The 26,593-nt window shown below is 46.6% G+C and overlaps 1 protein-coding gene across 1 annotated transcript in view; it reads left to right on the forward strand.

Moving 5' to 3' along the window:
• rad51c (RAD51 paralog C) overlaps window positions 1-18,955 on the forward strand; it is a 30,010-nt gene extending 11,055 nt beyond the window's left edge. Inside the window, exons 4-9 of the mRNA XM_080210810.1 lie at window positions 2,466-2,599; window positions 10,952-11,083; window positions 11,779-11,845; window positions 13,870-13,930; window positions 16,253-16,313; window positions 16,841-18,955. Coding sequence (XP_080066936.1) covers window positions 2,466-2,599; window positions 10,952-11,083; window positions 11,779-11,845; window positions 13,870-13,930; window positions 16,253-16,313; window positions 16,841-16,948 — 563 coding nt within the window. The 3' untranslated portion in view covers window positions 16,949-18,955. The remainder of the gene's footprint in view (window positions 1-2,465; window positions 2,600-10,951; window positions 11,084-11,778; window positions 11,846-13,869; window positions 13,931-16,252; window positions 16,314-16,840) is intronic.
• Window positions 18,956-26,593: the final 7,638 nt, after the last annotated feature.

A 26,593-nucleotide genomic window follows, 5' to 3' on the forward strand; every position in this document is an offset into this window, starting at 1 on the left:
CCAATCATAGAGAAAAGAGAGGTTGTAGAATGTCCAATCATAGCTTGCGTGCAGAGAAAGGTAGGTTCTTTTGAAAAGTCTGGCAGCAGGGAAGACACTGTTCTTGAGTCGGTTTGTACTTGACCTCAGATTTTTGTATTTTTTTCCTGATGGAAGAAAGTGGAAGACAGAATGCCTGGTTTGCGTGGGGTCCTTAATTATGCTGGCTGCTTTTCCGAGGCAGCGGGAAGTGTAGGTAGTGTCGATGGATGGGAGGCTGATTTGTCTGATGGATTTGGCTACATTCATGCCCTTTGTAGTTTCTTGCAGTCTTGGGCGGAGCAGGAGCCATACCAAGCTGTGATACAACCAGAAAGAATGCTTTCTATGGTGCATCTGTAAAAGTACATGAGAGTCATAGCTGACATGCCAAATTTCCTTAGTCTTCTGAGAAAGTAGAGACGTTGGTGGGGCTTTCTTAACTATACTGTCGGCATGGGGGAGTGCAGGACAGGTTTTTGGTGATCTAGACATCTTGCACATCTTTGGAGTGTGGGAAGAAACTGGAGCACCTGGAGGAAACCCACGCAGACACGGGCAGAATGTGCAGATTCCACACAGTCACCCGAGGCTGGAATTGAACCAGGGACCCTGGCGCTGTGAGACACTGTTCCACTCGTAGATTCTGAAGAGCTTGAGAGGGTAGAGATTGCTTCCCCTGGCCGGGAAATGTAAAACACAGGTGGGGCAGTCTCAGGATAACGGGCAGATCATTTCAGACTGGGATGAGGAGAAGTTTCTTCACTCAGAGTTGGGAATCATTGGAATTTTCTACCCCAGAGGATTGTGGATGCTCCATTGTGAAATACATTTAAGACTGCGATAAATAGATATTTAGTCGTTCAGGAAACCAAGGGATATGGGGAGCATGTGCAAAACTGTAGTTGAATCAGAAGATTAACCATGATAGAATTGAATAACTGAACAGACTCGAGACATCAAATGCTGGATTCCTGCCCCTCTTTCCTATGTTCTGAATTCGTACCCTCTTGAGTACACTGCGTGGGTGCCTGACATTTCATCAGCAGGGGAGGAGAAAGAAGAAAAATGATTCATACAGTCTTACAGCCAAGGACATTTGGTCACTGTCCATGCTTTAGGTAACATGATTAATTGGGTAGGTCTTTTAAGGTACCAACTTAATACACTAACTCAAATTAACATAAGGACAAATTAAAAGGGGCAGCTCCCCAAAAGAAGAGAGAACAGCTCGAACCAAAAATCAGTCACAAAGGAAACTTAAAACATTAAATAGACTCATCAGGTAGCTCTTTTAAAGATTTGACATGGGCAACAATGGGCTGAATGGCCTCCCTCTGTGCTGCATGAATCTATGAAATGGGGCAGAAAAAAATCTTGCATTTGTATAGCGAGGAGATCCAGGAGGGCGCTGATGATTCAGTTTATTTATTAGTCACAAGTAGGCTTACATTAACACTGCCATGAAGTTTCTGTGAAAATTCCCTGGTCAGTGTACTCTGTTCGGGTACACTGAGGCAGAATTTAGCATGGCCAATGTGCCTAACCAGCGCGGGTCCCTGGTGCTGAGGTGGCCGTGCTCACCACTGCCACCGCGACTCTCCAGGTGAGGAGTCTTGTCCTGTGGGACTATAAGTGGGATGTTCACAGGATGGGAGATTCTGACTGGAGCTCCCTTCACCTGGTGCTCCATGCCAGGGATGCAGCTTTATTTGAATTATCCCGCTGTGCATCCCGCTCCCCGCAGGGGGTGTAACGGGGCAATTGCAAGAATAATATTGGGTTCAAAATGATTAATTGACAAGGACAACATCTGCATTTCTTGCTGACTGTTTTGGGACTTAACAAACAGCAGGTGCCACAAGCAGCAATTCCTCAGCCATTTAGTTGTTAATTTGAAGAAATCTGACTTTTCCCATGAGTACTGAAGGTTAAGGGGTGATCGAACTGAGATGATTAAGACAATTGGCAGAGCTGATTGGAAAATCGATGGCTCTGGTGTGAGGAGTCCAGATAGAAAGTGAAGAATTCTGCATAAATGTTTAAAATGCTGTTGTGACGCACAGACCCTGGAAGCAAAATGCAACATAACTCGGCATTCTGAGCAAAGCTGGACATTTGCTTGTGAATTTTCCTTTTTTATTTTCATTTAATAAGTTTGTTTCGAAAAGTTTAAATAAGCAAGGGAATAGCACCGTCAGATCCATGCTAGGAGATTGAGGGGTAATGTCGGACTGAATGGCCTCTCCCTGTTCCTGTGTGTGATTTTCTAATTCTCTCTGATGCCTGCTCTCTTTTGTCTTTGTCTCTGCCCCTGCGTCTCTCTCTCTCTCTCTCTCTCTCTCTCTCTCTCTCTCTCTCTCTCGTGCCCGCCCACCCCCCCCCCCCCCCCCCCCCCACTTGCGCGCTCTCTCTCTCTCATTGAAGGTTGTCCATCTCTCTTGCAGTTCAGCTTGAGGCAGCGCTGGCCTTCTCCGTCTCTAGCATCCTTTCTCGTATCTACTACTTCCGTTGCCATGACTACGTGGAGCTGCTGGCCCAGGCCCACTTGCTGGCTGACTTCCTAGCAGAACATCGTAAGGTATGTCTTGGCCCGGGCCTGTGCTTTGACCCTTTCCGCCTCTGTTCAGTTCAGACTGGGCTGGTGGCCCTCAAAGGTGGCGGTGAACCATTAACTCGAGTCACTGCAACCCATGTGGTGTAGGTACACCCACACTGCAGTTAGAAGAATGATTCCAAGATTTTGATCCAGCGGCAGTGATGGGATGGTGACATCAGTCAGGATGGTGCATGATTTGGAGGGGAACTGGTGGAATTTTGATTTGATTAATTGTCCTTGTGTATCGGCTAGGGTGGTGGAGATCGCAGGCTAGGAGAACGTTCAATCTCCAAGGAAAGGACATCCTTTAAGGGAATAATGAAAGTTGTGAGCCCTTAAGCGGGGAGTACACTATAGAACACAGCATCCTTGGGGCTTCTATGCAAGCCAATTATTGGCCAATTTAAACACAGTTCAGGAAAATGTAGAAGAAATTATTTTTCAGCTGGCCCAGCTTTTCAATAGAAGTTGGATTTGTATTTCACTCCCTGCAGCACCCGTTATGATAACCCTGTGTGTAATACACTGGGTTCAGCCTTAATCATAGTACATTATCCATTCCACGGGAAGGATGTGGATGCTTTAGAGAACTCAAAAGATTCACCAGAATGGTCCCCAAAGCTGAACAGAGTTGTCTTCAATATACATCATGGTGCTGTAACAGGGAGGTCTGATGGTGCAGTGGGTAACCTGCCAACCTCTGGGCCAGAAGCTTTGGGATTAAGTCCTGCTCTGGAACGTGATGAGCGCGGAAGGTGCGTTCATAATGTGGCCAAACGGCTGGATTCTCAGCCTGTAAATCCTCCCAATACACCTGACAGTACGAGTAGGAGTTTTCTGGTCAGCTGTACAGCGGAAGGCAACAGAAAACCCACAGCAGCATCTCACCAAACATGATCATGGACCAATCCAATGGAAGTCCACGGTCACCAACACCCTGTAAGGTAGTGATGGGCAACCTAGACTGGTGATTGGCCTGTATGAGAGGCCCTCCTTCATCTCAGTGGGCAGCAAGATTGAAACTGGGCTTGTTCATTAACTATGAGCCCGTGAATAAGATTAAATACATTTAATACATGCCAAATATTTCATAACTTATAAAGAAAATGCTTAAACCTTCAGGTTATAGAATCGTCAACTTCAAATGATAAAAACAAAATAAATATATATGTTTTGGACGCAGAGTAAAGGTTATTTATTAGTCACAAGTAAGGCTTACATTAACACTGCAATGAAGTTACAGTGAAATTCCCCTAGTTGCCACATCTTTTGGATTGTGGGAGGAAACTGAGGCACCCGGAGGAAACCCCTGCGGATACGGGGAGAACGTGCAGGTTCCACACAGACAGTGATCCAAGCTGGGAATCGAACCCAGGTCTCCAGTGCTGTGAGACAGCCGTGCTAACCATTATGCCGTCGTGCACAGCTCTCACAGTCAATGTTGTGAGCACAACAATCAGCACACAGCTCACTTCACTCACCCTTGCTTTACGTTCTAATCACTTCATTCAGACTGGTAGGGGGGAAAGAAAAAAACGACACGGATGGAAATCAGTGGAGTGTGGCCACGCGTGACCCCCCCTTCCCCTCCAGGCCACAGATTGCCCACCACAGCTCTAAGAGCGTGGTATCTGGAGGAGGAGGTGCTGTGGACCCAGTACTGAGAGGTGGAACAAGACTGGATAACTCCTTTCCAACCAGCAGGGGGCAGGAGAGGCTGAATGGTCACCTCCTGTGTCATAAATCGTCCGATGTTTCAGCGCTCCAGATGGACTCAGACCCTCCCTTTTATAATTCGGCCCATTGCAAATCAAGGCTGATCTTTCAGTAACCCCTTCCCACCCATTTACTGGTTTTTAATGTTTTGAAAGATTCCCAAATCTTTCACCAACAACCCATAGTGTCCTGCTACTTAGGGATCCCAATATGCAATGGTATCAATTAAAAACAAGACCCCTAAAGGGAAATCCATAGGAAGCGCTGGAAAGATCTGTCGGGGTCTAAATGAGGAAAAGGTGAGCGGATATCAGGCTTTGGGCAGCTCCAGGTGGAGCAGGGGATTAAGAATATAAGAGTTAGGAGCACGGGTCCTAATCTTCAGGCCTGCTCCACCATTCAGTGAGTTCATGGCTGGTCTGATTGGAGGGGGTGCAGAGGAGATTCACCAGGATGTTGCCTGGGATGGAACATTTAGATTATGAAGAGGTTGGGTAGGCTTGGGTTGTTTTCTCTGGAGCAGAGAAGCCTGAGGTGGCGAACTGATTGAGCGGCGTGGACAGAGTGGATAAGGAGCAGCTGTTTCCTTTAGTTGAAGGGTCAGTTACGAGGGGACACAAGTGAGGGGTGGGAGGTTTAGGTGGGATTTGAGGAAAAACCTTCCTACCCAGAGGGGGGTGGTGGTCTGGAATGCGCTGCCTGGGAAGGTGGTGGAGGCGGAATGCCTCACATCCTTTTAAAAAGTACCTGGATGAAAAGTTAGTGGATCACAACATTCAAGGCTATGGACTAAGTGCTGGCAAGTAGGATTGGGTGGACAGGTCAGGGTCTTCCATGCATTGGTGCAGACTAGATGGGCTGAAGGGCCTCTTCTGCACTGTAGGAGTGTGTGTGTGTGTGTGTGATTGTAGCTTTAACTGGGATTTCAGCCTTTTGCCTGTTCAGCTTGTATATCCTCCTTATCAACTGAAATCAGCCTCGAGTATGTCCAATGTCCCAGCCACACTGCTTCCTGCGGGAGAGAAGCACACAGACTAACAATTCTCTGGCAAATAAATTCCTTCTCCTCCTCCCCTGTTCTCTTATTCTGAAACTCTGCCCCCTGGTTCTCACGAGGAGCATTCTCTCAGTATCCACCCTGTCAGGATCCTCTGAATCTTATGTTTCAATAAGATCATCCTTCCCTGCTTCTAAACTCCATTGAGCACAGACCCAACCTGCTCCCTTCATGAGAATAGCCCCTTCATCCCAGGAATCGGCCCAAGAACCCTCTCTAGACTGCCTCCAAAGCAAGCATTGGTGGCACAGTGGTTAGCACTGCTGCCCCCCAGCGTCAGGGACCCGGGTTCGATTCTCAGCTTGGGTCACTGTCTGTATGGTGTTAAGGTGAATCTACTTGTGACTAATAAATAAACGTAAACATTTATCTCCTTCCTTAAGTAAGATGACCTGTTGAAGGTCTGTTGTATTCACTACTCCCAATGCACTGCTGCCTCACAGCGCCAGAGAGCCAGGGTTCGATTCCAGCCTTGGGTCACTCTCTGGAGTTTGCACGTTCTCCCACGTCTGCATGGGTTTCCTCTGGGTGCTCTGGTTTCCTCCCACAATCCAAAGATTTGTGGGTTAGGTTGATTGTCCATGCTAAATTCTACCCCAGAGTCAGGGGATTAACAGGGTAAATATGTGGGGTTACAGGAATAGGGCCTGAGTGGGATTGTGGTTGGTGCAGACTTGATGGGCTGAATGGCCTCCTTCTGCACTGTTGGGATTCTGTGGTCAAAACTATGCACAATACTCTGAATTTCTCAGGAAGCCCACTAGATGGAGCAATGAACTGCAGCCAAGATTAGTTTGAGTTGGAGAGCTGGAGATGAATAATACTGAGAGCTTTTCTGATTAAAAATTACATCACTGTTTGCCAAATAAAGTTAGAGCAACGCTGATCTGAGTTATCACAGCAGTGAGCATTTCAATAATAATAAATAAAAACAGAAGATGCTAGAAAACCCAGCAGCATCTGTGGAGACAGAAACAGAGTTAATATCCCAAGACTGTAGGAACCTTTCAGAGCTAAAGAGAGGGAGAAATGTGTTGGATTACATCTTGTATATTCACTTGCACCTCCTCCAGTTTTGGCCTGTTGTGTTCACTGCTCCCAATGCCACCACCTCCCATACATCGGGGAGACTAAATGCAGACTGGGCGACCACTTTGCGGAAAACTTTCGCTCTGACCCCAACCTTGCCGTTACTTTCCGTCTTAACTCAGCACTTTGCTCACATGTCCGTCCCTGGCCTGCTGTGATGCTCCAACGATGCCCCAACGCAAACTGGACCGGAGCAGCACCTCATCTTCCAATTAGTCACATTATCACCTTCTGATTCACTTTAGGGAAGGAAATCTGCCGTCCTTACCTGACCTGGCCTACTTGTGACTCCAGAGCCACAGCAATGTGGTTGACTCAACTGCCCTCTGAAATAGTCGAGCGAAACGCTCAGCTCAAGGACAACAAGGGGTGGACAGTAAATGCTGGCCCAGCCAGCAATGGCCATGTCTCACAAATTAATCATTTTAAAAAATACATACTTTTTACGCAGCGAGTGACTTGAGGTCTGGAGCGCACTGTCTAAGAGTGTGGCAGAGGCTGGTTCAATCCAGGCATTTGGGAGGGGGAAAAAATTGGGATCTGAAGAGGGAGAATGTGCGGGGTTACAGGGAGAGGGCAGGAGAATGGCACGAGGTGAATTACTCTTCAGACAGCTGGTACAGACACAATGAGTCAAATGGCCTCCTTCTGTGCTGTAACATCTCTGTAATTCTGTGAGTGGATTGCTGTCATTTCCAGACAGACAGCTGGTGAAGGATAGATCAGGAGCCAATCTTTGCACACTTCCATATTTATTGACAGCGTTACATATTACAAGCTTACACCTGCACAACCAATAACCACAGCTTCAAGCTGAGTTTAGTCATAATGGCTCAAGTAGATCCCCTGTTTTGTCCATTAGCTGCCCACAGTTAATATTCAGTTAGCCTGAATATACATAGATTTGTGATTGACAGGGTATGGGGGGGGTGATGGTAAACAGGAAAGTAGCAATAAAGCCACAATTGGATCCACCAGGTGGCACAGTGGTCAGCACTGCTGGCCCACAGCGCCAAGGACCCAGGTTCAATTCCCGGCTTGGGTCGCTGTCTGTGTGGAGTCTGCTCCTTCACCCCATGTCTGTGTGGGCTTCCTCCCATACTCCAAAGATCTGCGGGGCAGATTGATTGGCTGTGCTAAATTGCCCCTTAGCGTCACAAGATGAGTAGGTTAGATGGATTGGTCATGGTAAATGTGTGGGGTCGCAGAGAAAGGGCAGGGGAGAGGGCCTGGATAAGGTGCTCTGACAGATTTGGTGCAGACTTGATGGGCCAAGTGGCCTCTTCTGCACTGTAGGCATCCTATAGTTGTTTATGATAAATGGCAGAGCAGGCTAGCAGTCATATAGTCCACTCCTGTTCCTGAGTTGTATGTTCATATCTGTGCATGTTGAATAGGGTTGGAATTGGTGCTGTTGTGATGATCTCATGTTTGAGTTGCCTGTTAAAAATGCCTGCCTTCGCCTTTCTAAGTAGTAAGAAAATTGCATTTATGTAGCACCTTCAACATCAGGAAAAGGAGCTTCACAGAAGTGTTATCAGAGTTTGATACCCAGCCAGATAAAGTGATATTGAGGACAGATGACCAAAAGCTTGCTCAGAGATGGATCTTGAAGGAGGAACACAGTAAGAAGTCTCACAACACCAGGTTAAAGTCTAACAGGTTTATTTGGTAGCACAAGCCACCAGCTTTCAGAGCACTGCTCCTTCATCGGGTAAGCTCACAAACAGACCATATAAAGGCGCAAACTCAATTTACAAAATAATGATTGGAATGCAAGTCTTTACATGTAATCAAGTCTTAAAGGTACAGACAATGTGAGTGGAGAGAGTGTTAGAGATGTGTATTGTCTCCAGCCAGGACAGTTAGTGAGATTTTGCAAGTCCAGGCAAGTTGTGGGGGTTACAGATAGTATGACTGTGACAGTGTATGAATGAAACAGTTGCATGATGGGAAAATTGGTCAAGTATTTGGTACAGAGGAAAACTGACTTCACATAGCCTAAGACATGACTAACACCAGAGAAGGCCAAATGCCTGACCTCAGTCTGTCTTGATACGGTTGACTCCACATACCCTGGGACTACATATGCAAAATAGGATAAGGTCAGTCACAGAACCTTCTATTACATCAGAAAACAAGATATGGTTGGAGATCGCAGAACCTTTCTGTACCTTCAAAGGAAAAGATAATGATATTATTGATGAGACAGAGGGGTCTTGGAGGTCACCGGATCATAATACAATTAATGATGTACTACTGCTTGTATTAGTAATTGAACTTCTGAGGCCATGTAAGCTGATAAGAAAAAGGTGTAACTATTGAACTGATCCTTGTAGTTGGCGCAGTCTTGGGATAGAATCAGCAGTTTGTAGGGACTGCTCTCTGTTTCCAAGATTCTGCCATATACTACATGCAGTTTTGTGATAATAAAGGCTAGTTGTTTTCTTTCAAAGCAAACTTTGTTAAGTTTTAATATCATAGCTCGGAAAACAAGAAATTCTCTACTACAACATTGACGTGAACCCAAGATCCCGGTTGAGGCCGTCCTCACGTGTGCGGAACTTGGCTATCAGTCAAGGCTGGAGGAGACAAAGCTGGAGGAACGTAGGCAAGGAATTCCAGAATATGGGGCCCAGGCTGTTGAAGGCACAGTCGCCAGACTTCGCACAGTCTTGGGAGCGAAGGAATGACAGGGCCCAAATTGGAGGAAAATGCAAATTCCCTTCCAGGTCTATGGTGGCACAGACAATGTGAGTGGAGTGAGCGTTAGAGATGTATATTATCTCCAGCCTCACAGCATCAAAGACTTGGGTTCAATTCCGGCCTTGGGTATCTGGGTGCTGTTTGCACATTCTCCCCATGTCCATGTGGGTTTCCTCTGGGTGCTCTGGTCTCTTCCCACACTCCAAAGATGTGCTGGTTAGGTGGGTTAGGGATAGTTATGGGTATAAGTTGGGGAAATAGGACCTGGGTAAAATACTCTGTCAGAGAGTTGGTGCAGAATTGATGGGCTGAATGGCCTCCTTCTGAAGGGATTCTCTGAAAGTCACACATTATCCTGACACAGAAATGATTTGTTGATCCATAATCATTGTGTCTCTGAGGTTGCTATTGAGAGAGTCCAGGAGGTTACTCTTCAACTCCTGGGACCTCCAGGGTGGTGATCCTGCAGAGTGTTGGTGATCCACAGTGAAGTGACCCAGGGAAATTGTGGTGAGGTGATGGCCTAGTGGTATTATTGCTAGACTATTAATCCAGAAACTCAGCTAATGTTCTGGAGACCTGGATTTGAATCCCACCACGGCAGATGATGGAATTCGATTTCAATAAAAAATATCTGGAATTAAGAATCTACTGAAACAATTGTTAGAACATTACAGCGCAGTACAGGCCCTTTGGTTCCACTGGCTGGCGCAACATCGAGGGCCAATCTAATGACCCTCTAACCTAAACTATTCCAATGTTATCCATATGCCTATCCACTGACCATTTGAACGCCCTTAAAGTTGGCGATTCCACAACTGCTGCAGGCAGGGCATTCCACGACCTTGCCACCCTCTGAGTAAAGAACCTACCTCTGACATCTGTCCTATAATTACCACCCCTTAATTTAAAGCTATGTCCCCTTGTGTTAGCCATCACCATCTGAGGTAAAAGGCTCTCACTGTCCACCCTATCCAATCCTTTGATCATCTTGTATGCCTCAGTCAGGTCACCTCGTAACCTTCTTCTCTCCAATGAAAATAACCGCAAGTCCCTCAGCCTTTCCTCATAAGACCTTCCCACCATACCAGGCAACATCCTGGTAAACCTCCTCTGCACCCTTTCCAATGCCTCCACTTCTTTCTCATAATGCGGTGACCAGAACTGTACGCAGTACTCCAAGTGCGGCCGCACCAGAGTTTTGTACAGTTGTAACATGACCTCACGGCTCCGAAATTCAATCCCTATACCCATAAAAGCTAACACACCGTACACCTTCTTAACAACCTTATCAACCTGGGTGCCAACTTTCAGGGAGCTATGCACATGTACCCTGAGATCCCTCTGCTCGTCCACACTACTAAGAGTCCTTCCATTAGCCCTATATTCTGTACTCCTGTTATTCTTACCAAAGTGAATCAACCCATCTGGTTCACTATGTCCTTTAGGGAAGGAAATGTGCTGTACTCAAGCGGTGTGGCCTACATGTGACTCCAGATCCACAGCAATGTGGTTGGCTTTCAACTGCTCTCCTCGGGCAACTAGGGATGGGCAATAAATGCTGGCCGGCCGGCGATGCCCATGTCCCACAAATGAATAAAAATTGGAGGCCTTGGAGAGGTTTAGACAGCACTGGAGGGTGATTGTCTCCTATGGTGCTGTAGCCCAGATTCAGTGTGTTCGAGGGGGGGTTGGTATTGGAAACTGTTCTTTTCCTGGCTGTTGTTGACCTGATGTCCATTCCCTGTGTGTTTTATTTTCCCCAGGTGAGGATTGTGGTGATTGACAGCATTGCCTTCCCATTCCGCCACAGCCTGGAGGACCTGTCACTGCGGACACGGCTGCTGAACGGACTGGCCCAGCAACTCATCAGCTTGGCCAACCAGCACAGCGTGGCGGTAAGTACAAACCAGCCTCGAGTGTTAAAATGGGCGGTGCGGGCTTGTCGGGCTGAAGGGCCTGTTTGCTGTGCTGTGCTGTTCTTTGTTCTAACCCTCCCGCCGTCACAGACTGGGAATGATCACGTAAACCTCATAGTGCCAGGGACCCAGGTTCAATTCCTGGCTTAGGTCACTGTCTGTATTGAGTCTGCACATTCTCCCCATGTCTGCGTGCGTTTCCTCCGGGTGCTCCGGTTTCCTCCCACACTCTGAAAGATGTGCTGGTTAGTTGCATTAGCCATGCTAAATTCTTCCTCCGTGTACCTGAACAGGTGCCAGAGAATGGTGACTAGGGGATTTTCACAGCAACTTCATTGCAGTGTTAATGTAAGCTCACCTGTGGCACTGACAAATAAACTTTAAAAATAAAAAGCTGGCCCCTGTTTCCAAACCCCCCCCCCCCCCGCCCCATTCAGCCTGGGAACTGGACTCTGCATTCCTCTTCTCCGCAGTGAGTGATGTGTTTTGACGTGAAAATGTTGACTTTGGCATTAGTCTGATGGAATAACCAGTAATTTAATGATTGGGTTCCAATGACCTGTTAATGCCAGTGGCAAAAGTGGTTTTAAAGGCTGTTGTTTGTCTCTGATACAAACACTGCTACTTTCTGGATGTTCTGGATCAGCATTAACAGTGAGCCTCTCTTCTTTCAGGTCGTGTTGACCAACCAAATGACCACCCGGTTTGGACATACACAGTCCGCACTGGTCCCTGCACTAGGTGAGGGCTGAGATTCACTGCTTACTTTATCCCGGCTACTTGCTATTGCTGAGTCTTGGGGTAGTTTTCATTTGATTTGATTTATTATTGTCACATGTATGAACGTATGGTGATAAGTATTGTTTCTTGCATGCTACACAGACAAAGCATACCATTCATAGAGAAGGAAACAAGAGAATGCAGAAGGTATTGTTTCAGTCATAGGTAGGGTGCAGAGAAAGAGCAACTTAATGCAAGTTAGGCCCATTCAAAAGGCTGACAGCAGCAGGGAAGAAGCTGTTCTTGAGTCGGTTGGTACGTGACCTCAGACTTTTGTATCTTTTTCCCAATGGGAAAAGGTGAAAGAGAAAATGCCCTGGGTGTGTAATTATGCTGACTGCTTTTCCGAGGCGGCGGGAAGTGTAGACGGAGTCAGTGGATGGCAGGCTGGATTGCGTGATGGATTGGGCTACATTCACACCCCTTTGTAGTTCCTTGCAGTCTTGAGCATACCAAGCTGTGATCCAACCAAAAAGAATGCTTTCTGTGGTGCATCAGTAAAAGTTAGCAAGTGGGTTTATTTAAGGAGAAACAGTCTTTCCTTCTTCTCTGTCTCAGATGGTTGCACTCTCGTCCGTGAGTCACAAGGTTCTGAGTTCAAGTCCTGTTTTCAGGGCTTGAGTGCAAAATTCCAGGATGATGCTCCAATGCAGCACTGTGGGAGAGTTGTACTGTCAGAGGTACTGTTATTGAATGGAGTCTCATTTCCCCCTTGGGTGGAAGGACAAAATTCCATGGCACTATTTCAAAGAAGAGAAAAGAAGTTCTCCCCAGTTCCCCAACCAATATTTATTCTTCAGTCACCAAATTATTAAAGTGCAGAAGGTGGCCATTCAGCTCATGTCAGCACAGGCTCTCCCAATGAGCAATTCTCTTAATGCCATTCTCCTGCTTTCTCCCCATAGCCCTGCACTTTCTTTCCTCCTTAGATCACAGCCCAATTCTCTCTTGAATTCCTCGATTGAACGCACACCCCCCTCCCTCAGACAGCACTTCCAGATTCGAACCACTTGCTGTGTGAACATTGTGTTTTTCCCGTGTTGTTTTTGCTCCTTTAGCTAATTACTCTAAATCTGTGCCCTCTCATTCCCAATCCTTTCACGAGCGGGAATAGTTTCTCCCTGTCTGCTCTGTCCAGACCCCTCGTGCTTTTGAACATCTCTTTCAAACACACACAGGCCCAGAATCATCACATCACAGGTGATGCTGATCAGAGCACAGTACAACAGAGGTGGCCATTTGGCCATGTCTGTACTAACTATTGATCCCCCTCCTTGCCCTTTTCTGCTGACCCTGCTAATGTTTTCCCTCTCTTTAATCTTGTATAGTTTTTGCAAGACTTCCCTATTTTTACACTCCACTCCTTTTGAAATGAAGGCCAACATTCCATTGGCCTTCCCTATTATCCACTGAACTTGCAACCTGGCTGTTAATGATTTATGCGCAAGGACCTCCAGATCCCTCTTGAGTCGCAGCTTTCTGCAGTCTTTCTCCATTTAAATAACATAGCTCCTTTCCTCTTCCTACCGAAGTGCATAACTTCATATTTTCCTGCATTATATTCCATCTGCCAAATTTCAAATGGCTTATTTACACTTGCTGGAAGCAACATCCTTTCATACAAAGGAACCCTTTCCCTCGGACCTGCACATCCCAGGACACTAACAGTCAATTTAGCACAGCCAATCCACCTAACCCATACATCTTTGGCGTGAGGGAGAAAAGCGGAGCAGCCGAAGGAAACACACACAGACACGGGGAGAAAGTGCAGACTCCATACAGACAGTGACCCAATGGAACAGTGTTAGAGGCCAAGGACAGAGTTGGAGTGGGGGAAAGATTTAAAGTGATAAGTGACCTGAAGCTCAATCACACTTATGAATGTGTTCAATAAAGAGGTCCTGCAATCTAAGGTTGGTATCTCTGTTGTGGAGAGAGTCTCTCCTGTTGTCAATACAACTAAATGGTTTTTTGTTTTGAACCAGGTGAAAGCTGGGGTCATGCAGCCACCATCCGCTTAATTCTCCGCTGGGAGGGCAAGCTGAGGTAAGATGTTAGAGGTCTGTGTTGTACAGGGGGCAGCTGGTTAAGAGGTTATGTGCAACCATTTCCTACAATGTAGATGGAGATTATTTATCATCCTTGGTTTATCACACTGTAGCTCCCAAGTGCACCACGCAACATCTAAGTGTCAAGCCTCAGCGAATATTTTCAATAATGGCTATTTTTACATTCATTTGTGGGAGGCGCACATCACTGGCTAGGCCAGCATTTATTGCCCATTCCTAGTTACCGGCGAGAAGGTGGTGGTGAGTTGCCTTCTTGAATTGCAGCAGTCCATGTGGTGTAGGTACACTCACAGTGCTGTTAATAAAACTGGAATTGAAATCCAGTCTCAGTAATGGTGACTGTGAAACTATCATTGATTGTTGTAAAGACACCATCTGGTTCACTAATGTCCTTCCTTTAGGGAAGGAGGTCTGCCATCCTTATCTGGTCTGGCCTACAGGTGACTCCAGCGCCACTAACTGCCCTCTGAAATGACCCAACAAGCCACTGAGTTCAAGGGCAGCTAGGGATGGGAAATAAATGTTGGCCTTGCCAGCAATGCCCACATCCCATGAAAAAATAGAGTATCTGACATTACTCAGTGGGCAGCATGGTGGTTAGCACTGCTGCCTCACAGCACCAGGGACCCGGTTCGAGTCCTGGCTTGGGTCACTGTGTGTGGAATTTGCACATTTTCCCTGTGTCTGCGTGGATTTCCTCCAGGTGCTCTGGTTTCCTCCCACAGTCCAAAGATGTGCGGGTTAGGTGGATTGGCTGTGCTAAATTGCCCCTTAGTGTAAGGGGGCACCAGATAGGGTAAATGCATGAGGTTATGGGGATAAGGCCTGGGTGGAGTTGTGGTCAATGCAGACTTGATGGGCCAAATGGCCTCCTTCTGCACTGTATGGATTCTATGAAATTCTATTCTATGAAAGCGATCTCTCCATGAGAGTTAGATTTGAAGCTAACTGTTTATCATCACAATGCTTTTTATTCTATTGGAATGGGAGGAGGCTATTCAGTTTGATTTGTATCTTAATTCCATTTGGTTACCTTGATTCTGTATCCCTTACAACCCAATAAAAATCTATCATTTTAAAATTTTCAACTGACCCACCCCAGTTTGGACAGTTTTGTGGTGGTGGCGGAGGGGACGGGGGTTATCTTTGGCTCCGATGTTACTGGTACACCACTGAAATTATTTTGAGCAGAGAGCTGTGTATTAATCAAAAGATCCTGATGGTCCCACTTTTTATATTCAAATCAATTAACTTGGCTGAATTTAATTGCTTCAGAACAGGAGGTGGCCATTCAGCCCCTCAAGCCTGTTCTGCATTCAGTTAGAACATGTCTGATCTGCAGCTCAAATCCAGGCTGCCTTTGCTTCAAGGCTCCTTGATTCCCTTCATCCAATTTTTTAAAAATCTCTTGATCTTGATCTTAAAAGCTCCATTTGTTCCGGTCAAAGATAAAGGGACCACCTCGAGGTGGCACAGTGATTAGCACTGCTGCCTCACAGTGCTAGGGACCCAGGTTCAATTCTGGCCTCGGGTCACTGTCTGTGCGAAGTTTGCACATTCTCCCCATGTCTGTGGGTTTCCTCCAGGTGCTCCGATTTCTTCCCACAATCCAAGGATGTGTGGGTTAGGTTGATTAGCCATGCTCAATTGTCCCTTAGTGTCAGGGGGATTAGCAGAGTAAATGTGTGGGGTTACTGGGATAGGGCCTGGTGGGATTGTTGTCAGTGCAGGCTTGATGGGCTGAATGGCCTCCTTCTGCACTGTAGGGATTCTACGATTCTATTCAGAGACCGAATGATCCCCATCAATCACTTGCTATGAGGGATTGGGTTTGATTTCATACACTGAATTTGTACTGTGTAACTATCTTCCAGCTACTGCATTTTGCAAGTGAATTCACCCTGCCTTTATCGAGAGACATTGCTGTAGTTCTGATTGCGTGCTGTTTTTTTTTTGCTGTGGTTAAACAGTGACCCTGTTTAAATGGACTCTGTTTGCTGTAAGTTCCACTCTCTTCAGCTCACTGTTTGACACCGAGATGTCAGTGCTCCCTCCAAAATTAAAAGTTGAAAATTAGAAGATTTTAGCCTCCAACATGGAGGGAATCAGGGGCTGGGGGTTGACTGGGAGCGTGTGAATGAAACCCACCATAGTGTTCTGCCTCTCCCATCCAGTCCTTCTTACTGAGGTCAGGACTGTGGCATTGCCCATTCACTAGTAACGTGTATGTGCCTGGCATGTGATCAGCTGCATTTTCAAAGCCCTTTCTCCCAGCTTCTCTCTCCCTCCGTCCCTCTAGGTTTGCCTCCCTCTACAAGTCTCCAAGTCAGAAAGAAGCGACTGTACCGTACCAGATAACCGTGAGTGTTGTGACTGCATTTCAAAAAATTGTATCAGAACGTTAGATTCTAATTTTTCTTTCACGCACATTTAGCCACGGGTGTGTCAGTGCCGAGAGATGGAGAACAGTCCATCAAACATCATCAAGTACTCCCAGTTCCGGGGTAGTATTAGTGGCTGGAGGAGTGATTAGTCAATGTAATGGGTTTAAATTGGGGGAGTGGGGGAAGGGGTGAGAGATTGTGGTGTCGGGGGTAGGTAGTGAGTGGTTGCAATTGGGAGGGAGGCGGTTGCGATGGGGGAGATGGGTGAGAGGTTGTGATGTCGGGGGGAGGGGATGAGGGCTGAGAGTTGCAATGAGGGGAAGAGAGAGGGGGTGAGATGGCTCAACAGGGTGAAAGTTGATAGTGTGGATGGAAAGAGAGATGGAACATGATCCCGAAGGTGCTGTTGATTGGATAACCAGTTTTTGTTGTTTAAAGGTGCTCAGTCCTGTTGTTGAGTTTATGTAATCGCTGCTGTCTTCTCCCCATTGCTTCGTTTTCAGTCTCTTGGTTTTCGGGATGTCCAACCCTCAGATGCACCTTCAACCTCGCCCGTATTTGGGGACAATCCACGCAAACGTCCGAGAACGGAGGATGAAGAGGGACAGTGAGGGGGGGGTCTGCAGGAGGGGCAGGAAGTTGCCCCATTTCAATCAGAGACCCATTGCAAACTCAGTATGGCAAGCTGATGATTGGATGCAGGATGATCCAATCGTGTGGCTGGATTTGGGTTCCCACTGGATCTGTCCTTGTGAACTCTGATAATTTTCCAGTAGGTTATGGGAATCCAGTTGGAACGGAAAATCGAAAGTGATTTTTCCAAGGAGTTGGGAGCCACCTCCCAGTGGCTTCATCGCTGAGTTCTCTATCTCAGCCGGGTGGCTGGGGGGAGTTGAGGATCAGTGAATGGCAATGAAACCAGGATGTTCCTGTTCAGAGTAGTTAATCTGTGAACCATTTCAGTCTCCAACCCCATCCCTGGCCTTTATTGTGTTTGGAAAGGACTTGTCGTTACAATGATGTAATTGGCTGTAATACTTGATTCCTAAACCTCACCAAATCTGAGAAATTTTCACACTTGTTACTCGCTGGATTCTAACTGTTGATATTCTGCACAATGAATGTTCAATTTCTTCTCCTGTCCTGCCTCATTTTAGGTAAAAGTATTTGTAACCATCAATCCCCCACCCAGCCTGATATAAACATAACAGAAAATGCTGGAAAATCTCAGCAAGTCTGACAGCACCTGTGGGCAGAAAATAGAGCCCCTTTACTCCTCCCCATCATGACCTCTCACCCCCTCCCCCCTCTTCAAGGGTCATCTATTTTTGAAACATTGACTCTATTCTCTTCTCACAGATGTAGGTGGCACAGCAGTTAGCACTGCAGCCTCACAGTTCTAGAGACCTGGGTTCAATTCCTGGCTTGTCAGTGTGGAGTTTGCACATTCTCCCCATGTCTGTGTGGGTTTCCTCCAGGTGCTCCGGTTTCCTCCCACAGTCCAAAGACGTGCAGGTTAGATCAGCCTTGCTAAATTGACCCTTAGTGTCCCAGGATGCGTTGATTAGAGGGGTAAATATGTGGGGTTACAGGGATAGGGCCTGGGTGAGATTGTTGAGAGTGCTGCCTTGATGGGCTGAATGGCCTCCTTCTGCATTGTAAGGTTTCTATAAATCTTTCTATGTTGTCAGCCCCACTGAGATTTTCCAGCATTTTCTGTTTCAGATTCCAGCGTCCACAGTATTTTGCTTTTACCAGCCTGATATAAACTTATCCAATCACTCTGATTACTTGTCCAGGGACTTGGGCAAAAATCCAGGCTGACGTTCACGGTGCAGTACTGAGGGAGAGCTTCACTGTAGGAGGTGTTGTCTTTTGGATGAGGCGCAGGGCAGAATTTTACCAACATGTTCGCCTGAGGTTCGTACAATCCTTCCCGAGACCTGTGGTGAATGCCGGGTGTGCCGGTAAATTCCCACCACCGTCTGGCCTGTCTGCTGGATTAGAAGGTCCCTGATCTGGGTCATTCTCACCTGGTTTACGGGAGCTAGCTGTCACTTTGCTTGCATTATAACAGCGACTCCAAAAGTATTGGCTGTAAAGTATTTTGGGAACGTCCTGAGGTTGTAAAATCCGTGGGCTATGAAACTGAAAAGCTGAGAAAGCTTGACGGGTCTGGCAGCATCTGGGGAGAGAGGAACAGAGTTCACATTCCCAGTCTGGATGTCACAGCTTTGAAGAGGAGTCATATTGGACTCAACGTTGGGTGGGATTTTCCAGCCACCCTAGCCCTGAAACCGGAAAATCCCGCCTGAGGTTGACCTACTTTTCCACGGTCTACCTTTCACCCACTCCGATTCCCCTGGCGGACGGGGCTGTTGAATTCGCCCCTTTGACTGTTTCTCTCTCCACAGACGCTGCCAGACCCGCTGGGTTTCTCCAGTATTTCTTGTTCTGATTTCCAATTTCCAGCATGTACGGTATCTTGCTTTCCCCCTCTCTTGCTGTCAGGGAATCTCACTGGGTTGAATGTTCTGCTCCAATCGGATCAGTTTCAACACTCAGGTTCTCCCACCCATTCCATTTCTAAATGTCACTGTGTGTGTGTGTGTGTGTGTGTGTGTGTGTGTGTGTGTGTCCACATCTGACAACACGTGGAGGGTAGGATTTTCCCGCTACACTCGCCTGAATCCCATCCGAGGTCAACAGACCTTTGCACAGTTTCCCCCCGCCCGTCTGCTACGGTTCCCGGGCCGGAAAAATCCCTCCCAAAATCTGGATAATACACACGCTAAGGCCATAGCAGAGTCCTCAAAGGCTAGACTCTAATGCGGAGCTGACTGTTTCAAATGTGGAAAGAACGTTCATTTGGGTAGCGCCTATGACAAACTCAAACATAAAAACCCAACAGCACAGTAAGTGGGCCATTCGGCCCATCGAGTTTGCACCGACAACAGTCCCACTCAGGCCCTACCCCGGCTTAGTTATCCAGCTAATCCCTCTAGCATCCCAGGACACTAAGGACCAATTTAGCATGTCCAATCAAACTAACCCACGCACTTTTGGACTGTGGGAGGAAACTGGAGCACCCGGAGGAAACCCACGCAGACACAGGGAGAACGTGCAGACTCCACATAGACAGTGACCCGAGGTGGGAATCGAACCGAGATCCCTGGCAATGCTAACCACTGTGGCAGCATGCTGCCCCAAAGAAATCCCAAAGCCGGTAGAGAACCATGTTTTATCTCTGTTTTAGTGCTGTAATGAGACTGATACATAACAGCATCCATTAGCAACAACAAGATAGATGATTAGATTAATTACTTTATGTTGTCTACGAGGTCAATAGGGTTCAGGGCACTTGGGAGAACTCCCCCGCTCTTCCATTGACCAGTGCAGTGGGATCTTTTACATCCACCTGACCGCACAGACAGGGTTTTGGATTAATATCTCTGAGAGGATAACACTCCAGTATGGAATGGAGTATGTCCTCTAGTCTCTAGTGGTGCTTGATCCCTGAGCTTGGTGACTCAGGCGAGAGCGCTGCTTTCACAGAACGCACCTCGTCCTGTGTACTGGCTGCGAGACTAAAGACTAAATGCAGAGCCAATGATGAAGATCACTCTCAGTTTGCTCTGTTCCTGGCTGGCTGGAAGGAGAGGAAAATAAAAGGCCTGAACTTTGCTTCAGGAGATGGGACCTGTGTCAGACACGAGGCAGAGAGACAAATGCTGCAGCTGTGGAACGCAGTCTGTTGATGAAGCCTTGCCTGTGGTGCAACCCTGAACAAATTGGATTTAAGAATCCATGAAAAATAAATCAAAACTAACACGACATCCGCTCTTAGTCATCAGTGCTGTGTCATAAACCTGAAGCTATTTGAAACAAATGTACTTGAAGAATGTGCTGCTGCCTGCTGTGTAGTAGAATCTTATAGCACAGATGGAAGCCATTCTGTCCTCTACTGACCTTTTGATATTTGATTTGATTTATTATTGTCACATGTATTAGCACACAGTGAAAAGTAATGTTTCTTGTGTGCTATACATAGCATGCTGTTCATAGAGAAAGAAAAGAGGGACTGCAGAATGTAGTGTTACAGTCATAGCTAGAGTGTACAGAAAGATCAACTTAATGCAAGGTAGTTCCATTCAAAAGCCTGACAGCAGCAGGGAAGAAGCTGTTCTTGAGTCGGTTGGTACGTGACCTTTTTTTTCCTGAGAGTGTTATCCGATTCACTCCACACCTTCCCCATAACATAAAAGTTTCCTTTTTCAAATATTTATCCAATTACCTTTTGGAAAGTGAGTTTGCTTCCAGCAGATAATGCGATCCAGAGCAAAGCAACCCATTGTGTGAAATAAACTGTCCAGTTCTTCTCCTCTGGCCCTATTTATTTATTTTGTTTTATTTTGTTCGTCATATGTAAGGCTTATATTACCATGGCAATGAAGTTACTGTGAAAATCCCCTAGTCGCCACAATTTGGCACCTGTTTGGGTACATGGAGAATTTAGCATAGCCAAAATAACCTAGCCTGTGGGAAGAAACCGGAGCACCTGGAGGAAACCCACGCAGACACGGGAGAATGTACAAACTCCACATAGACAGTGACCCGAGTTGGGAATCGAACTCGGGTGCCTGGCACCGAGGCAGCAGCGCTAACCATTGTTGTCAATTCCCTTAAATCTGTCTCCTAGCGCTCCTGTGAATGGAGCTGGTTTCTCCTCATTTGCTCTTCAGAATAATGACAGAGTCTTGGAACACATCTGTTGAATTCCCTTTGAATGTCAGGTATAAGGAGAACAACCCCAGCTTCTTTAATCTCTGAACTCTGGGACGGCACAGTGGTTAGCACTGTTGCCTCACAGCACCAGGAAAACAGGTTCAAGTCCCAGCCTTGAGTCACTGTCTGTGTGGAGTTTGTATGTTCTCCCAGTGTCTGTGTGGGTTTCCTTTGGGTGCTCCGGTTTCTTCCCACAGTCCAAAGATGTGCGGGTTAGGCTGATTGGCCATGCTAAATTGCCCCTTAGTGTCAGGAGTACTAGCTAGGGTAAATGCATGGGGATTGGGACTGGGTGGGATTGTGGTCAGTGAAGACTTGATGGCGTGAATGGCTCCTCCTGCACTGTAGGATTGTATGAAGTCCCTCACTCTTGTTATTCCATAATAGTAAATCTCTACACCTTCCTTGATATCCTTCTGAAGTATGGTACCCAAAAATTAAACACACAACTTATTAGACATCAGCTGGAGTAAGGTACCACTTTATCAAGAATCCCTGTAGTGCTGAAGGAGGCCATTGGGCCCATCAACCACAATTCCACCAGGCCCATTCCCCATAATCCCATTCATTTACCCTAACTATGGAGCAACTTATCATGGCCAGTCCACCTAACCCGCACACCTTTGGAGTGTGGGAGGAAACTGGAGTACCCGGAGGAAAGCCATGCGCTCACGGGGAGAGCTTGCAGACTTCACACAGACAGTGACCCAAGCCGGGAATCGAACCTGGGTTCCTAGTACTGAGAGGCAGCAGTACTAACCACCGTGCCACCCCAAAATCCTCAATGTTCTTTTTTCCTCCATTAAAGATGCTACAAAAATCGAGGCTGCCACTCCGGTGGGATACGGAGGGAGTTCTGCACTATCGGAGCTGCTGGCTTTTCATGGGGGGACTGCAAAAGGGACCCAATCTCCCTGTTTAGTTATATATAAAATATGCCCTGGCAGGCGGGGAATTATCCCTCAACATCTCAAAAACAGATGGTCTGGTTATTACCATATTGCTGTTTATTTGCTGTGTGAAAATTGGCCTCTGTGTTTCCTCCACTATAGCAGTGACTACACTTCACATCAAAATGTACTTCATTGGCTGTAAAACAGTGAGACATCTGATGGTCATGGAAATGTTATATAAATGCAAGTCCTTCTTTCCCTCCCCTAAGAACACAAGAAATAGGAGCAGGGGTAAATCGGACATTGAATTAGATGATTGGCCATGATCATAATGAATGGCACAGCTGGGCCGAATGGCCTACTCTTGCTTCTAGTTTAAATGATTTTGTATAACCCATCGAGATCACTCCGCTATTCAATGTGATCATGTCATCTCCGCTCCCCTTGTCCCTGAGACACCACAAATGTCCCAGACGTAAATGTATTTAACGACGGAGCATTTCACAGCACCAGGGACGTGCGTTTGATTTGGCCTTGGGTGACTGTGTGGAGTTCTCCTCATAGGTTTCTTCCGGGTGTTCTGATTTTCTCCCATAGATGTGCAGGTTAGGGGGATTGGCCATGGTACATGTGCAGGGTTATGGGGATGGGGGAAGGTGTCTGGGTAAGAAGCTCTTTTGGAGAGTTGGTGTAGGCTCAATGGACCAAATGGCCTCCTTCTGCATTAGAAAGATTGTAAGCTTCACAACCCTTTGAGTGAGATAATTTCATCTCAGCCTGAAATGATTGGCCCCTTATCCTGAGACCATACCCCATCCCCCCGAGTGTTTTAGGCTTCTTGGCCCAAGGATACAATCTCTCAGCTCCCACCTTATCAAGCTCATTCAGAACCTTGTGTGGTTCAGTGCAATTGCTGGATTGTGCCATGTGTGGAAGTAAAAAATAGACTAAGGAAAAGAGGGGACTATTTGTGGAATGGGAGATTATATGGAGCACTGAAGGAAAAATTGAAACTCGCTTGAAGCAGGTGATGGGTGCCTTTCTGGCTTTTTGTATATTGTCACGGATATAAACAGTTATTGTTGCTTGAGGGTGTAGGTAAGGGTACAGATGGTAATCTGGTGAAGGATCATTGACCTGAAGTGTTAACTCTGTTTGTCTCTCCACACAAGCTGCCTGATTTGCAGAGTATTTCCACCATCTTGTGCTTTTAATTACAAAAGATATTGCATTTGTATAGCACCTTTAGGGATCTCCCGAAGCATTTTCCAGCCAGCTAAGCAATTTTTCGGCGCAGTCACTGTTATAGAGAAACTGTGTGTGGCGATAGCTGCACTTCTGCCTGGGTTGGCACAGTGGTTAGCACTGCTGCCTCACAGCACCAGGGACCTGGGTTTGATTCCCAGCTTGGGTCACTGTCTATATGGAAACTGCACGTTCTCCCTGTGTCTGCGTGGGTTTCCTCTGGGTACTCCGGTTTTCTCCCACAGTCGGAAAGATGTGCTAGTTAGGTACACTGGCCGTGCTAAATTCTCCCTCAGTGCACCTGAACAGGTGGCGGACTGTGGCAATTCAAGGATTTTCACAGTAACTTGATTGCAGTGTAAGCCTACTTGTGACAATAAATAGACTCTAAACTTTAAAACTGTTTAGCCTCATGAGGGAATTAACATAGGAACATAGAACTAGAAGCCAGAGTAGACCATTCAGCCCTTCGAGGATTCAATATCCTGCTACCCCCCCCCCCCCCCCCCAATCCCCAGATCCCTTTAGCCCCAAGAGCTATATCTAATTTCTTCTTGAAATCACGCAATGTTTTGGCCTCAGCTACTTTCTGTGGTAGTGAATTCCACACATTCATTACCCTCTGAGTGAAGAAATTTCTCCTCACCTCAGTTCTAAAAGGTTTACCCCTTATCCTCAAACTATGACTCCCTAGTTCTGGACTCCCCCACCATTGGGAACATCCTTTCTGAATCTCCCTGGTCTGACCCTGTTAGAATAATGGTTGCGTGAGCAGACAGCTCCTTGCTGACTGAAGATTAACAGTCACCGACTCCATTCAGGCTGTCATCAGTATATCTCAGGCAATTTCACTGTGATCAAATTACCACTATTTCAATTAACCGTGGTAAAACAATGGCGTGAAGGCATTTGGAAACACGTTGCAACACCCTTAACAAATGTTTACATTCAGTTTTCACGTTCCCACATGGAGCTGCCTTCCTCCTGACCGCCACAGGTTACAGCTGGGTTGAATCCAAAACCTGCAACTGCCAATCACATTTCAACATGGTGTGTTTTTAACCACAAGATGAAAATACCTTGAAACATCATGTTGCCATTACAGAGGTTATTGCAGTGCAGGCAAACAGGACAGCTATTCTGTACCGGCAATACCGTGCAAAGTGAGTCTATTCCAGATGGAGCTTGAAGGAAGAACAGTGGCCAGTTCACCACAGGGATGAGGTACTAAGAGATCTTTGACACTCATAGAATCCCTACAGTGCAGAAGGAGGCCATTTGTCCCATTGAGCCCACACCAACAACAATACCACCCAGGCCTTATCCCCACAACCCCACAGATTTACCCTGCTAGTCCCTCTGACACTAAGGGACAATTTAGCATAACCAATCAACCTAACCTGCACACCTTTAGACTGTGGGAGGAAACTGGAGCACCCAGAGGAAATCCATGCTGACACTGGGAGATCAAAGAAAATTACAGTACAGGAACAGGCCCTTTGGCCCTCCAACCCTGCACCAATCATGCTGCCCAACTTAACTAAAACCCCCTACCCTTCCGGAGACCATATCCCTCTATTCCCATCTCATTCATGTACTTGTCAAGATGCCCCTTAAAAGTCGCTGCTGTATCCGCTTCCATTACCTCCTCCGACAACAAGCTCCAGGCACCTACCACTCTGTGTAAAAAAAAAATCTGCCTCATTTATCTCTTTTAAACCTTGTCCCTCGCACTTTAAACCTACGCCCTTAGTAATTGACTCTTCCACCCTGGGAAAAAGCTTCCAACTATCCATTCTGTCCATCTCCCTCATAATCTTGTAGACTTTTATCAAGTCACCCCTCAATGTGCAAACTCCGCACAGACAGTCACCTAAGGCCAGGAATCGAACCCAGAGCCCTGGTGCTGTGAGGCAGCAATGTGCCTCCATGCTACCCCTGAACCATTGAACCAGGCAGAAGGATTTTCATACAACAAAAAACAGAAAATGCTGGAAAATCTCAGCGGGTCTGACAGCAGCTTTGGGGAGAGAATAGAGTTTCAAGTTTAGATGACCCTTCATCAGATCTTTGTTTATTCTCTCTCCACAGATGCTGTCAGACCTACTGAGATTTTCCAGCATTTTCTGATTTTGTTTCAGATTCCAGCATCTGTAGTACTTTGCTTTTATCTTAGTGAGTATCTCTTTGGTGTCTGGGCTAACATCTCCCTCTCAACCCTGGAGACAGGAGATCAAATTGAGGTATGTAAGATGATAAAAGGTATGGATAAAGTAGATGTGGAGCGGATGCTTCCTCTTGAGGGGCATTCTAGGATGAGAGGTTAAAGTCTTAGGATAAGGGGGAGCAAATTTAAAACAGAGTTGAGAGAAACTACTTTTCCCAAAGGATTGTGAATCTGTGGAATTCACTATCCGAAAGTGCAGTGGATGCTGGGACAGTGAGTAAATTTAAGGAGTTACACAGATTTTTAATCAGTAATGGGTTGAAAGGTTATGGAGAGAAGGCAGGAAAATGGGGATGAAGAGCACATCAGCCATGATCGAATGGTGGAGTGGATCCAATGGGCCGACTGCCTAATTCAGCTCCTATCTCAATGAACCATGAACCCACATTGTGGAACAAAAAGTCTCACAAGTCTATTGCAGTTTGTGGGATCTTGCTGTCCTCATTGGTCACTGCGTTTCTGACATTTTACAAACAGAGACTATACCTCAAAAGGGATATAAAGATGGGTTTTTTTGTAAATCCTGAGATTGTGATTCATAGCATCATAGAATCCTACAGTGCAGAAGGAGGCCATTCAGCCCATCAAGCCTGCACCAACAACGATCCCACCCAGGCCCTCTCCATGACTCCTGCTAATCCCTTGATGCTAAGGTGCAATTTAGGATGGCCAATCAACCGAACCCACACATCTTTGGGAGGAAACCGGAACACCCGGAGGAAACCCACACAGACACGAGGGGAATGTGCTGACTCTGGTCAGACAGTGAATCAAGGCTGGAATTGAATTCAGGTTCTTGGTGCTGTGACTACAGCTACTGTGCCGCCCCCACAAGTTGCCCTTTTATTAATGAAGGCTTTTTATAACTCAGTGACAGCACCTCCAACAATGCAGCACTCCTTCAGTACTGAACTAAAGTGTTTGCTTAGATTCGAGGCTGCGGGAGTGGGGCCTGAATCCATAATCGTCTGACTCAGAAGTGAGAGTGTGACTAACTGAGTCAAGGCTGACACCTAAGTATAATTAAGAGTGATCCATTAGTTGTGATGTCCTAAAGGTGCGATCAGATGTTATATAAAGATGTGTTTGCTCCTTTTCCCTCAGTG

This window comes from Carcharhinus amblyrhynchos, chromosome 23 (genome assembly GCF_965287045.1).
Source record: "Carcharhinus amblyrhynchos chromosome 23, sCarAmb.v2.hapA, whole genome shotgun sequence".
Classification (NCBI taxonomy): domain Eukaryota; kingdom Metazoa; phylum Chordata; class Chondrichthyes; order Carcharhiniformes; family Carcharhinidae; genus Carcharhinus; species Carcharhinus amblyrhynchos.